Source organism: Stomoxys calcitrans, chromosome 1, assembly GCF_963082655.1.
Source record: "Stomoxys calcitrans chromosome 1, idStoCalc2.1, whole genome shotgun sequence".
NCBI lineage: Eukaryota > Metazoa > Arthropoda > Insecta > Diptera > Muscidae > Stomoxys > Stomoxys calcitrans.
In genome coordinates, this window is record NC_081552.1 from 265961850 (window position 1) to 265974902 (window position 13053).

The following is a 13053-nucleotide window of genomic DNA, read 5'->3' on the forward strand; positions in this document are numbered from 1 at the left end:
ACTAATGGTCTATCAAAGGCCAATATTTATTATGACAAAAGGATTATGCACTTGACTAAAATCCTGGAACACAAAATTTATAGCCATCATATTTGGACAACCAATACAAAAAACAAAAACAGCTTCAAAATCTTTTAAATATTTTTCTCCATTCTGATCAATTACCAAGTGTTTATTGTTTTAATATGCCATTACTTACGTCAATGCTGTCATCAAGAAAGAAAAGGCAACAAAAAAACAGAAAAAAAGTTGACAGAGCATAAAATAAAAATAAACGCCATAAGGCTTTCACCTCAAAGGTTCAATATGTCAAATGCATATTAAATCTTGTTTTATTGTGCCAGAGTCAGCAAAAACCTTTTGTGGAAGTTCGTTTTTTTCCCATGAAATTATAAAACAACACACAAAGATGCAAAGGCTAGCATCGAAATAAACTTAAAATCAAAAAACCTAGACAAACTTAAGAAAACAGGAAAACCTAGAAGCCAGTGAAGGGTGGGGGACTGAAAACTTGGCAAACAAATTCCAATAAATATAATGTTGTCAAAAGAGGAAAATCCTAAAAGAAGAAAAACAAAATAAAATTCCGCACTAACACAAAAACAACTGCCAGAGACTAGTCTATAAACAATTTCATTTAAAGCCAATAGAGAAATTTTAGGATTATGCTTTTTGTATTTCATTGTTGCCATTGTAAAGCACATCCATATACATACCTACACACACACACACACACACTCCGACAGCTACAAACGTAAAGATATAATCAAATTATTTATTATCCTTTAGCAAAAAAAGCAACCAAACAGCCAACGAACAAAACTAATGTTCAAAAAAATACAACATTTATGTATTTGTCCTGTGTATGGTAAACGAGCCCTAGTAAAAAATAAAAACAATACAAACTAATATAAAATGCATTTAGAAGTTACAATTTGATAATAACAGTCGCTGAAAAAAAACAACAAAAAACATGTTTAATAAATACATGTAAATTATATTTTTTTTTTTTTGATAAACACAACCCAATGGCAGAGCAGCCCAACAATAACCCCATAAGAGGGGAGGGTATATAGACAATGTTTTTTGTTTTGTTTTGTTTTTTTATTCATTTCCGTTTCTGTTGTTGATTTTATTTCATAAATGCCAAAAAAACACATTTATAGAATTCTAAAATGGATTTTTATGAAAATTTATATCCTACTCAAAAAAAAAAAAAACACAAAATCTACAACAATCAAGAGTACATAAATTGTATGCTAGACAAATGTTCCCCTGCCATAGCAAATCTCAAATTAATAGAATTTAAATTTTGTCGATTTTTTTGTTCTTTTTTTTTTAAACAAAACATTTTATGAATATTTATAAACAAAATGCCACCCAAGCGTGAGTTTGTGTGTAGTTTTATAACATTTTGATTTGATTACGAGAAATTTACAAAAAACATTTTATTTATGTCTTCCCTGCTCCACATGCTCTGCAAAAAGCTTTACAGCTTTTTCATTTATTTGAAGTAGTTCTTGCGGTGCAATCATTATTGTAAAATCCATAACAAATCCATAAACTGCACATTCACTGCCAAAGTACCGAAAGACTAGCTCCTTGCCCTCTCCTTAGCCCTTTTGCCTCCTACCCTTGCTGCCTTAGTAATCCTTTAGAAGTACTCAAGTATTCTTTTGCAGGATCTACATGCATAACTCCTTAACATATATGAAAATTTACAAATACAAGCCAACCTACACCACTACATACATGCCAACATACATTTGAAATCTTTGGAAAATGTTAAGCAGAAAATATTTTTTTTTTCCTCCCCCATTGTAGAGCAACAACGCAATCAGCAATGAACAAGAAAACATGCTGAAAAATTGCATGCATTACATTTATATTTGGGTATTGGGGTGGGTTGATAAAATACATGAAAGTTTCAACTTTTAGAATAAGGCAACTGCTTACGCCGAAGAAGAAGAAATTTTTAATTGATACAGAAGCCAAAAATAAACAACAGTTTCGGTGTTAAATTGAAAATATTATTAATATACAGCCTCAGCCAAGCGATGGCGTTAACACAATTTTCCAGAATCCATGTTAGAAGCCATGAAAAACAAACAAAAATGTAACCTAATCGAATACAAATTGTGTCTTCACGCCCTTAAAAAATCTAGCCAGAACACTGGCTTATTAAAGTTCCCACGAAAAGTGCCCCTGAAAGCTTGTTTACCACATAATTTAATATGCAACATTTCAACTAAATCGCATAAAAATAGATCCCTTCAGGTGTTCAGAAATAATAATCCAAACAAGTAAAAAGGCGTTAAGTTCGGCTGGGCCGAATTTTGGATACTCACCACCACGAGTTTATGTGTAAACCACCTTTCATCAAAATGAAAATTTCATACCTTATGTCCCATAGCAGTTACATCGAAATATCTTCCGATTTGGACTAAATACAAATAAAAATAAACCAATCGGAAGCATAAACGACACGGATGTCAAAAAGCCTAACATAAGTCACTGTGTCAAATTTCAGTGAAATCTGATTATAAATGTCCCCTTTATGGGTCCAAAACCTTAAATAGAGATATCGGTCTATATGGCAGCTATATCCAAATTTGGACCGATTTCGGCCAAGTTGCAAAAAAATGTCCAAGAGCCTAACGCAACTCACTGTCTCAAATTTCGGGCTAGTCAGACAATAAATGCGCCTTTTATGGCCCCAAAACCTAAAACCGCAAGATCGATCTATATGGCAGCTATATCCAAATCATGACCGATCTGAGCCAAATTGCAAAGGAATTTCGAAGAGCCTAACACAACTTACTGTCTCAAATTTCAGCGACATCGGACAATAACTGAGCCTTTTATAGGCCTAAAACCTTAAATCGGCGGTTCGGTCTATATGGCAGCTATATTCAAATTTGAACCGATCTGGGCCAAATTTACGAAGAATGTCGAAGGGCCTAACGCAACTCCCTGTCCCAAATTTCGGCGACATCGGACAATAAATGCTCCTTTTATTGGCCCAAAACCTGAAATCGAGAAATCGGATGGCAGCTATATCCAAATCTGAACCGATTATGGCCAAATTGAAGAAAGATGTCGAAGGGCCTAAGACAACTCACTGTCCCAAATTTCAGCAAAATCGGATAATAAATGTGGCTTTTATGGGCTTAAGACCTTAAATCGGCGGATCGGTCTATATGGCAGCTGTATGCAAATCTAGATCGAACTAGGCCAAATCGATCTAGGCCGAATGGCCTAACAGAACTTACTGTCCCAAATTTCAGCAAAATCGAATAATAAATGCGCCTTTTATGGGCCCAAAATCTTAAATCGGCGGATCGGTCTATATGGCGGCTTTATTCAAATTTGAACCGATCTGGGCTGAATTGATGAAGGATGTCAAACAGTATCTCTTTTTAGGCAAACAAAGAATATTGAGTAAGAATATGCTATTGTATGTGTAATATTTCAGTTCATTCGGATCCAAGATTGGTTTATATGGCAGCTATATCAAAACATGGACCGAATTGGGCCCATTTACAATCTCAACCGACCAACACTACTAAAAAGTATTTGTGCAATATTTCAAGCGGCTAGCTTTACTCCTTCGAAAGTTAGCGCGTTTTCGACAGATGGACGGACGGACGGACGGACAGACGGATGGACGGACAGACGGACAGACAGGCGGACGGACGGACAGACGGACGGACATGGCTAGATCGACTTAAAATGACATGACGATCAAGAATATATATACCTTATGGGATCTCAGACGCATATTTTGAGGTGTTACAAACAGAATGGAGGGTATAAAAAATCATGTTCCGTACTTCAGTACATCCACATAGTGGCTGTCAATCCGACGGAGTTTTCTTTTTGGGCCATTTTAAAGAGCAAGGTAAGAACGAAAAACAATGTCAGTATGGATGCGCTGTATGAAAATGGGCCAAACTACCGGTAGATAACATTCGTTCAGCTTGCAACTCATTCTTTGATTTGTTATTAGTCAAGGCTAAAAGTTGTCATATCAGGCAAAAGTGAATGAATTTAAATTACTTCCACACATGTTTGTCATTTGAGTCAATAACAAGTAAAAATGAGCTAAATTTAGACGGGCTGAATCTTGGATACCCGCCACCATGGATTTGCTTACAAATTTACAAAAACAAACTTAGTTGAGGAGCACGTCTGTTCTTTTCTTACAAAACTTCTGCCCATTGAGCCATAAATTTTGGCTTTTGGGACTGTAGATGTCATATTTGGAGATAGCAGGTTATAGAACGATTTAGACTGCACGGATCTAGGCAGTCATAACAGAACATGACGTATAAAATTTCAGCCAAATCAGACAACAATTGTGACTTCCAGCAGCTCTAGAACATCAATCGAAATTTTGTTTTACATGGGATTTTACATGGGACATTGCCCAAAAAGTAATTGCGGATTTTTTAAAAGAAAGTAAATGCATTTTTAATAAAACTTAGAATGAACTTTAATCAAATATACTTTTTTACACTAATCCGCAATTACTTTTTGGGCAACCCAATATATCAGCTTATAAATGGTTTAAAAAACGGCTACAATCTTTGACTCAAGAGAATACTTCCCACAATTCCTTCAAAGGTAACTTTTCGGAAATGTTCATCTCTTTCATTTTTTCCATTCACCCCAATACAACAGCTTTCATAGAACATTGCATTGCATTTCGACAAATGTAAAAAACAGATTTTCAACAAAAAGAAATATTATTATTATTGTTATTGTTCTCAAATAGTGCCAAAGATTGCAAAACAAATGCATTCCGAGTTCATAACATAGCAATTTCATTTCATACAAAGTTAGGAAGTTAAGAATTAATATTGACTTTTATTCGAATTTCAAAGAAATCTGCATATTTTAAAAATTTACCATAAACTGCCACATACACAAACAAACAATCGAAATGCTGTTCAAATATTTGTTGTTACTCGTATTGTGAAATGATTCAAAATTAAACCAACTGATTTAAAGGCTTTTAAAATCTTATGGAGCACATAACATACATATAGCAGGAAATATGAGATTGCAAAGCACTTTCGGTCAAATTTCAATGAATTCATTTTAATTTAAAGTTAGTTGAAAATCAAAAGTAAAATATTTTGGAATATATGAGGAAATGTATTTACAAAATAAGTATATGAAGCTTATTTCGTTGAGGTTCGAGGAACAGCATGAACGATGTTATATGGAAGCTTTTCCAAAATAGCAAATAGCAAAATAGCAAAGTGGCCAACAAGGCCAATTCGAAGAAAGGCATTCTAAGTCGAATTGAGCACATAGCATTAGGTTTGGCTCTTCTCCTTACATACTCTATTCCTCCATGCAGCTTGATAAACTGTGCCAAGTACGGCCCGAACTATAACCTGATATAGCTCCCATATAATGATATGACTTCGTTAGCCTCTAGAAGCTTTAATATTCGTCCGATTTGGCTGAAATTTTACGCATGGCGTTCGGTTATGACTTCCAACAACCCAATTAAGTACGGTCCAAATCGGTCTATAACCTGATATAGCTCCCATACAAACCAATCTACCAATTAGCTTTCCACGACCCTCAGAAGTTCCAATTTTTGACTGAGTTTACAGAAATTCGGTACGCAAAGTACACATGTGCCCATCAACTAAGTTTATATGTGCACATTTTTTGCAGAATCCATGGTGGTGGGTATCCAAGATGCGGCACTGCTGAACTTAACACGTTTTTATACCCACCACCGTAGGATAGGGGGTATATTCATTTAGTCATTCCCTTTGCAACACATCGAAATATCAATTTCCGACTCTAGAATGTACATATATTTCGGTACGTCGTAAAATTCTAAGACAATTTAACGATGGCCGTGTGTCTGCCCGTCTGTCCGTCTATCCGTTCGTCTGTTGTAATCACTCAAGAACCTTAAAAAATTAAGATATTGAGCTGAAATTTGGCACAGATTTGTCTTTTTGATGCACGCTGGTTAAGTTATTGAACGGGTCAAATCGGTTATCCGATTTTGCTGAAATTTTAAACAGTGAGTAGTTTAAGGCTTCGCGACAACTGACCCAAATAAGGTTTCGATCGGCCTATATGGAGATATAGCTATCGCAATGTCATCCGATTTGGCATAATGACTTCCAACAACTGTGCTAAGTATGGCGCAAATCAGTACATAACCTGGTACAGCAGCCATATAAACCAATCTGTGGTCTTGACTTCTTGAGCCTCTAGAGGGCGCAAATATGGTCCGATTTGACTGAAATTTTGCACGTTGTGTTTTGGTATCACTTCCAACAACTGTGCGAAGTAAAGTCGAAATCGGTCTACAACTCGGTATGGCTGCCATATAAATCGATCTTGAACCTTGACTTCTTGAGCCGCTAGAGGGCGCAATTATCGTCCGATTTGGCTAAAATTTTTCGCGAGATGTTTTGTTATGACTTCCAGCAACTATGCGAAGTATAGTCGAAACCGGTCTACAACCTGGTATAGCTGCCATATAAACCGATCTGGGATCTTCTTGAGCCTCTAGAGGGCGCAATTTTCATCCTATTTTGCAGAAATTTTGAACCACGGCTTCTCCCATGATCTTCAATATACGTGTCGCGTATGGTTCGAATCGATCTATAGCTTGTTCAATGGCTAAGGCGATACACATAACTAACCCTCCATGTTAAAGATGCCAACTTAACTATTCTGCCCCTTTCTAAACATTCAATAACTCCATTAGCTCTTTTTATTAATTGAATTGAAAATGGCTGTGCTCGTTAAAGACTTGTCAACTATGTTACCCATTTTTAAAAACAAACTTTTTTACTATTTGTTGCTCTCATTAAAATGTGTTTTTTGGCTGCTTTAGCAAATTATCCTTGATGGACCACTTAAAAACAAAAGGAAATACAGAAAACCAATTTTCTTCAGATAAATTATTTCGCATGGAAAAAAAGAAAACCAACGACGATAGACACAATCTACCAAAACACCACAAAAAGTCATAGTGTTGATAGTGTTTTTCTCAAACTTCTCTGGACAAAGTTTTCAGGCGCCATAGGTGTCACAAAAGAATCGGTGCTTCGCTATGACTTAGGAAAGAAGTTTTTTTTTTTTCGATGGCGACTAATTGAAAAATTCATTATCAGGTGTTTGCAACAAACCAGGCATTTATTCTTCACGCTGCTCGTATTTATCTCAATGTTGGTTCGAATGCTTTGTTGATAAAGTTTTCTTTTTCGCGGACAAAAGTGGTAAAATATTTAGAGAAGATAACTGAGAGACAAGAAGAAAGCATGCAAAGTTCGGCCGGAACCTACTAAAAATGTATACAAACTAAATATAGTTGAAGGGCATCTATTCTACATACCAAATTTCTGCCAAACCAGCAAATATTAAAGCTTCTAGGAACCGAACAAGGATGATCGAGTTTAAACGCATACTTTTTATACCCACCACCATAGGATGACAGTCTACTTATCTAGTCATTCCGTATGTAACACTTCGAAATAGTGATCTAGGACCCCCTTAAGTATATATTTTCCTGATCGTTTCGAAATTCAGATTTGAACTATCCATGTCGATCCGTCTGTCGAAATCACGCTAGCGGTCGAACGCGCAAAGCAAACCGCTTGAAATAATGCACAGATACTCAATATTGATGTAGGTCGTTGGGGATTGTAAATGGGCCAAAACGGTCAAGAACCTGGTATAGCTCCCATATAAACCGAACTCCCGATTTGATCGATTGAATCCATGGAAGCCACAATTTTTGTCCGATTTAGTCCGTCTGTTCTACAGGCTTCAAAAATTGAGATATTGAGCTGAAATTTGGCAAAGATACGTCTTTTTGATGCACGCTGGTTAAGTTCTTGAACGGACCAAATCGGACCATATTTGGATATAGCTACTATATAGACCGATTTTCCGATAAAGGGTCTAATGCCCATAAAAACTTTATTTTTCGTCCGATTTCGCTGAAATTTGAAACAGCGAGTAGTTTAAGGAAACTGAGCCATATATGGTTCAGATCGGATTATATTTAGATATAGCTGCCATATAGACCGATCTTCCGATAAGGGGTCTAAAGGCAATAAAAGCTTTATTTTTTATCCGATTTCGCTGAAATTTGGAATAGTGCCCAGATTTGAGTCTCCCTCCATCTGACAAAAATATGGTACAGATCGGACTATATTTGGATATAGCTGCCATATAGATCGGACTATATCTTGATATAGCCCATATAGACCGATCCTCCGATTTAGGATCTTAGGCCCTTAAACGCCACATTTATTATCCGATTTTGATGAAATTAGGGATAGTGAGCTGTTATAGGCCCTTCGACATCTTTCTTCAATTTGACCCTGATCGGTTTAGATTTGGATATAGCTGGCATAAAGGCCGGTCCTCCGATTTAGGGTCTTAGGCCCATAAAAGCCACATTTATTATCCGATTTTGCTGAAATTTGGGATGGTGCCCTTCGACATTATTCTTCAATTTGGTCCAGATCGGTTTAGATTTGGTTATAGCTGCCATATTGACCGATCCTCCGATTTAGGGTCTTGGGCCCATAAAAGCCACATTTATTATCCGATTTTGCTGGAATTTTAGATAGTGAGTTGTGTTAGGCTCTTCGACATTATTCTTCAATTTGGCCCAGATCGGTTCAGATTTGGTTATAGCTGCCATATAGACCTATTTCTCGATTTAAGGTTTTGGGCTTATTAAAGACGCATTTATTGTCTGATTTCGCCGAAATTTGGGAAAGTGAGTTATGTTAAGCCCCTTGACATACTTCTGCAATATCGCACAGATCGGTTCAGATTTGGATATAGCTGTCATATAGACCGATTTCTTGGTTTTATGTTTGAGGGCCATGAAAGGCGCATTTATTGTCTGATGTCACTAAAATTTGAGACAGTGAGTTGTGTTAGGCTCTTCGCAGTCCTTCCTCAATTTGGTTCAGATCGGTTCAGATTTGAATATAACTGCCATATAGACCGATCTCTCGGTTTAAGGTTTTGGGCCCAAAAAAAGCGCATTTATTGTCCGATTTCGCCGAAATCTGGGACAGTACTTTGTGTTAGGCTCTGCGACATTTTTCTGCAACTTGGCCCAAATCGGTTCAGATTTGGATATAGCTGCCATGTAGACCGATATCTCGATTAAAAGTCTTGGCCCCATAAAAGGCGCATTTATAATCCGATTTCACTGAAATTTGACACTGTGACTTATGTTGGGCTTTTGGACATCCGTTTCGTATATGGTTCAGATCGGTTTATTGTAGGATATAGCTACTGTATTTATTAGTAATTGGTCCAAATGGGAACATATTTTGATATAACTGCTATGGGACATAAAGTATGAAATTTTCACCGAATTCTGATGAAAGGTGGTTTACATATATACCCGAGGTGGTGAGTATCCAAAGTTGGGCCCGGTCAAACTTGACGTATTTTTACTTGTTTTTTATCCGATTTCACTGAAATTTTAAATACAAAATTCAACAGTGACTTATATTTATTCGACTACTCAATTTCCATGCCGAATTTGAATGCATAAGTTATTCAATTTTCACCAAATTGTGATGAAAGGGGCTTTACATACATATATACCCGAGGTGGTGGGTGTTCAAAGTTCGGCCCGGCCGAAATTAATGCCTTTTAACTTGTTTTAATATGGCACACTGACCAGTGTCAACTAACCGATTTGGATCATTCTTAGCACGCATGTTGGTGGTCATAACAGAAGTCATCGTGCAAAATTTTACTCAAATCGTATAAGACTTGCGCCCTCTAGAGGCAAAACGCCGCTAGATTAGGCATATTGGCCACTGTGCGGCATGCCGCTTGACAATGGCTCCAACTTCTGATATCAGATTTGTACTCTAAATATCTTCAATTACACATTGCCCCTATCGGCACTGATTGTAAGTCTCTTGCGATGACAGATTCGAACTCTGCTTGCAAATACTAAATTTCAATCTATATAACCGCTTTGAGGACCGGGTAGATCCGTTAAACTTAACCCTTACATAGTTGGCACCAAAATGATAGCTTTTTACTCTACTCGCAAACCGCTGTGATGGTTGTAAAGGTGAGAGGTCTACTGAGTTCCACACTGTCCCAATCGGCCTCTTACCCATTTGAGGTGGCTTTTTGGTCTAAGGCGCAAACCCCGGCATTTGACCAAAATTTAAATTTGCATTGTTTCGCAGATTTGCTAAAACAGGGTCTAATATATACTTCTAATATATGTGGCTTATCTGCCACCTTAGTTAATGCATTTCTTACCTCGACCACTTTTCGTGAATTGTTTTGTCTTTTTTTTTTCATAAGCTTCAATTGTACTTGATTTATCATTACCCGGCTCTGGAGGAATGGTTAGCTAAGTCAGCAAAACAAACAAATAAAGTTGTACTTTTTCTTATTCCTACTTACATTAACGATATTGTCTGTTTTTTAGTTGCCATAATCAATCACAGTGCTTCACTTTTCATTCTATGCTTTATGGATTTTTTTTCTGCAATGCAAGGCAGGGGGGTTTCCCCAGCTAATGTAACTGCTCTTGTTGAGGGGAAAAAAAAGACAACAAACAATAGCAACAACTAATGGCGTGAATAGAGCGCAATAACAGTTAAGCAACGCAGCATTAATTACAATTATACGAACACTCACAGTAAACGAAAGCCCTCCCACTCAGTTAAACACCAACATTAACCCTACCACTTATAATCCTCTCTGTCTCTCACACACACACACACATACACAAAAGTATAACAACTATTTCAGCTACACAGTTTTATACTCACCACCTACAAAGAGCCAAGTAGTTTCAATATTTTGCCATGGCATTGTTGTTGACTCTTGTGTTGTGCTCTTTTCTTAACCATTCTGTAGTTCATGCACTTAGTGAGCGATTGACTGACTGGATATTAGCTAGCCAGAGTACAATGTATTGTATGTGTGAAAGAGCAAATGCATTTGCAAGTGTGTGTGTGTGTGTGTGTGTGTGTTTGACGTTGTCTCTTTTCTTTTTTTGTATGAGCCAATATTATTCAATTAGAAAGTCTTTGATTAATAGTTCGAGTTTGATTCATTCTTTTTCCTTCTTATTCTTATTCTTACTCTTCTTCATCATCATTTTCTGTTATCCTAATGAAGTTAGTGTCATTTTATATTTAACTGACTGTACATCAAGATGTTTATCTGTTGTATATTAAATTTTAATATACAATTTCTTTGCTCTCTTCTTCTTTTTGTATTTTCATGCTCTCGTTCGGTTGATGTTGCTGCTGCTGCTGCTGTTGCTGTGCTGACTCGGTCGTTTGGACTGGACTCGGTGCTGCCTTTCATGCTTTCACTCCTTGGATGTTTAATCAATTTTAGTGGATTTGAGTAATGGTCAGCTAACGCCAAATAACAATACACCGTTGCTTACTCAAGCATTATCGGGTAAGTGAATCAAAGTTATAACTGAGAAAAAAGGACAAGAAAGACGAAAAAAAAAGCAATAGCATCCACTGGAAAATATTAATGCAAATCGAATGAAGCTTAAATGGAAAACATTGTAATGGCATTTAATTTTGTTTTGTCAAGTTGGGAGGGTTTCTTTTAGCCATAAATCACTTTCAGTCGACATTTTGAAAGAACACATTTACCAACAGCGGCTGGATATTCCGTTTAGGGGAATCTAAATGTACAATTAGAGGATTTTAGGGCTGAAAGGCCGCCTAGTAACTGCCTAAAAGAGCAAAACAAATACAAAATTCTTACCTAGATTAAATTTTTCGTTTTTCGCTTTTCACAGATATAACTTGTTGATAATTGGTGTTCTTTACTAAACTCTTAAATTGATTTTCAAATATGATGGATACAGTATTTATGAAGATCCCCAGGATCCATCATTTTGCTAAAATTTGGATATACAAATTGTTCTCTTATCCAAATATTCCTTATTTCTCTAGTCGGCTCACATATCTGCTTGACGACTTCTAGCCTGGGCGACTCTCTCCAGCAAAATTATGTTAAAATTCAGTTTTGATTTTTACTCTTTGCCTAGATACCATACCATTTCGTCCTTGTCGGGTTTGCCTCCGAATTGGAATGTCAAATTCCTATTCTAGTCCCAAATACATTTCATTAAGTTTCCTTTTGTCGAGTTCAACCAAGATGTTCACTTGAGTGATTGGGAAGTGAAACTCTACCTCTACACATATAACTGCCTCTACGCTACCTCAACACATATAAACTGAAAATATTTCCGTATAACTAATATCTACTTCACATAAGTTGAGTCTCATTTTTAATAAAGCTGTCCCTCATTCTACAATACATTTGTTTATAAATTTGAATTTCAGATATGTAATTTAGTAGCTTACGTCACATACTTATCATTGAGCTTTAACTTAAAGCCAACAACCTATAGAGGGAGCCTTTAACAATATGCATGTACTTGCTCTGAAGAGGGAGGTACGGCTTGCGGATGAGGATGATAGCGTGATAGTCCGACAAATTACTCAGATCGTGCTTTCGCATAGAGAGATCATGGTCAGTATTGGTCAAATCACGGTAAGGGTAAACGCCACCGGGGGTACACCTCAGAGCTGTGCAATTTCTCCAGTGCTATGAATTCTTGTTGTTGATGTGATTCTGTTTAGATTGGAGTCTAAAGGTGTAAGAGTGTGTACTAGAGATGTGTACGTGAGTGATTTTTCATACACGCAACAAAAAAATATTCAAGAACGACACTTTTATGTCGACCCACGTTCACGAACTCTCATAAGAGAACATTTTTTCTCACACACGACTCACGAAAAACTTGCGAATCATGGTTAAAAAACTATTTGTCCATTAAGCGAATAATAATTTTTTTTTTTTGCAAACGTCGGCGAAAAGTAGAAGAAAACCAGTAAGGAAAGGCAAAAGTCGGGCCGAGCCGACTATATAATACCCTATACCACCGAGTATACGTAATACTTTTAATAGATAGCACTTTTATCCAAATTAAGTATGACTTTAATGTTGCATACCTGTTGAAAT

The 13053-nt window shown here is 36.7% G+C and overlaps 1 protein-coding gene across 5 annotated transcripts in view; it reads left to right on the forward strand.

Annotated features, from left to right (window-relative positions):
- Nucleotides 1-13053, forward strand: part of LOC106091469 (RNA-binding protein Musashi homolog Rbp6) — a 1151181-nt gene that overhangs the window by 1118260 nt on the left and 19868 nt on the right. For all 5 annotated transcript variants that reach the window (XM_059360540.1, XM_059360539.1, XM_059360542.1 and 2 more), the window contains one exon: nt 11401-11466. In XM_059360540.1, coding sequence (XP_059216523.1) covers nt 11401-11466 — 66 coding nt within the window. The remainder of the gene's footprint in view (nt 1-11400; nt 11467-13053) is intronic.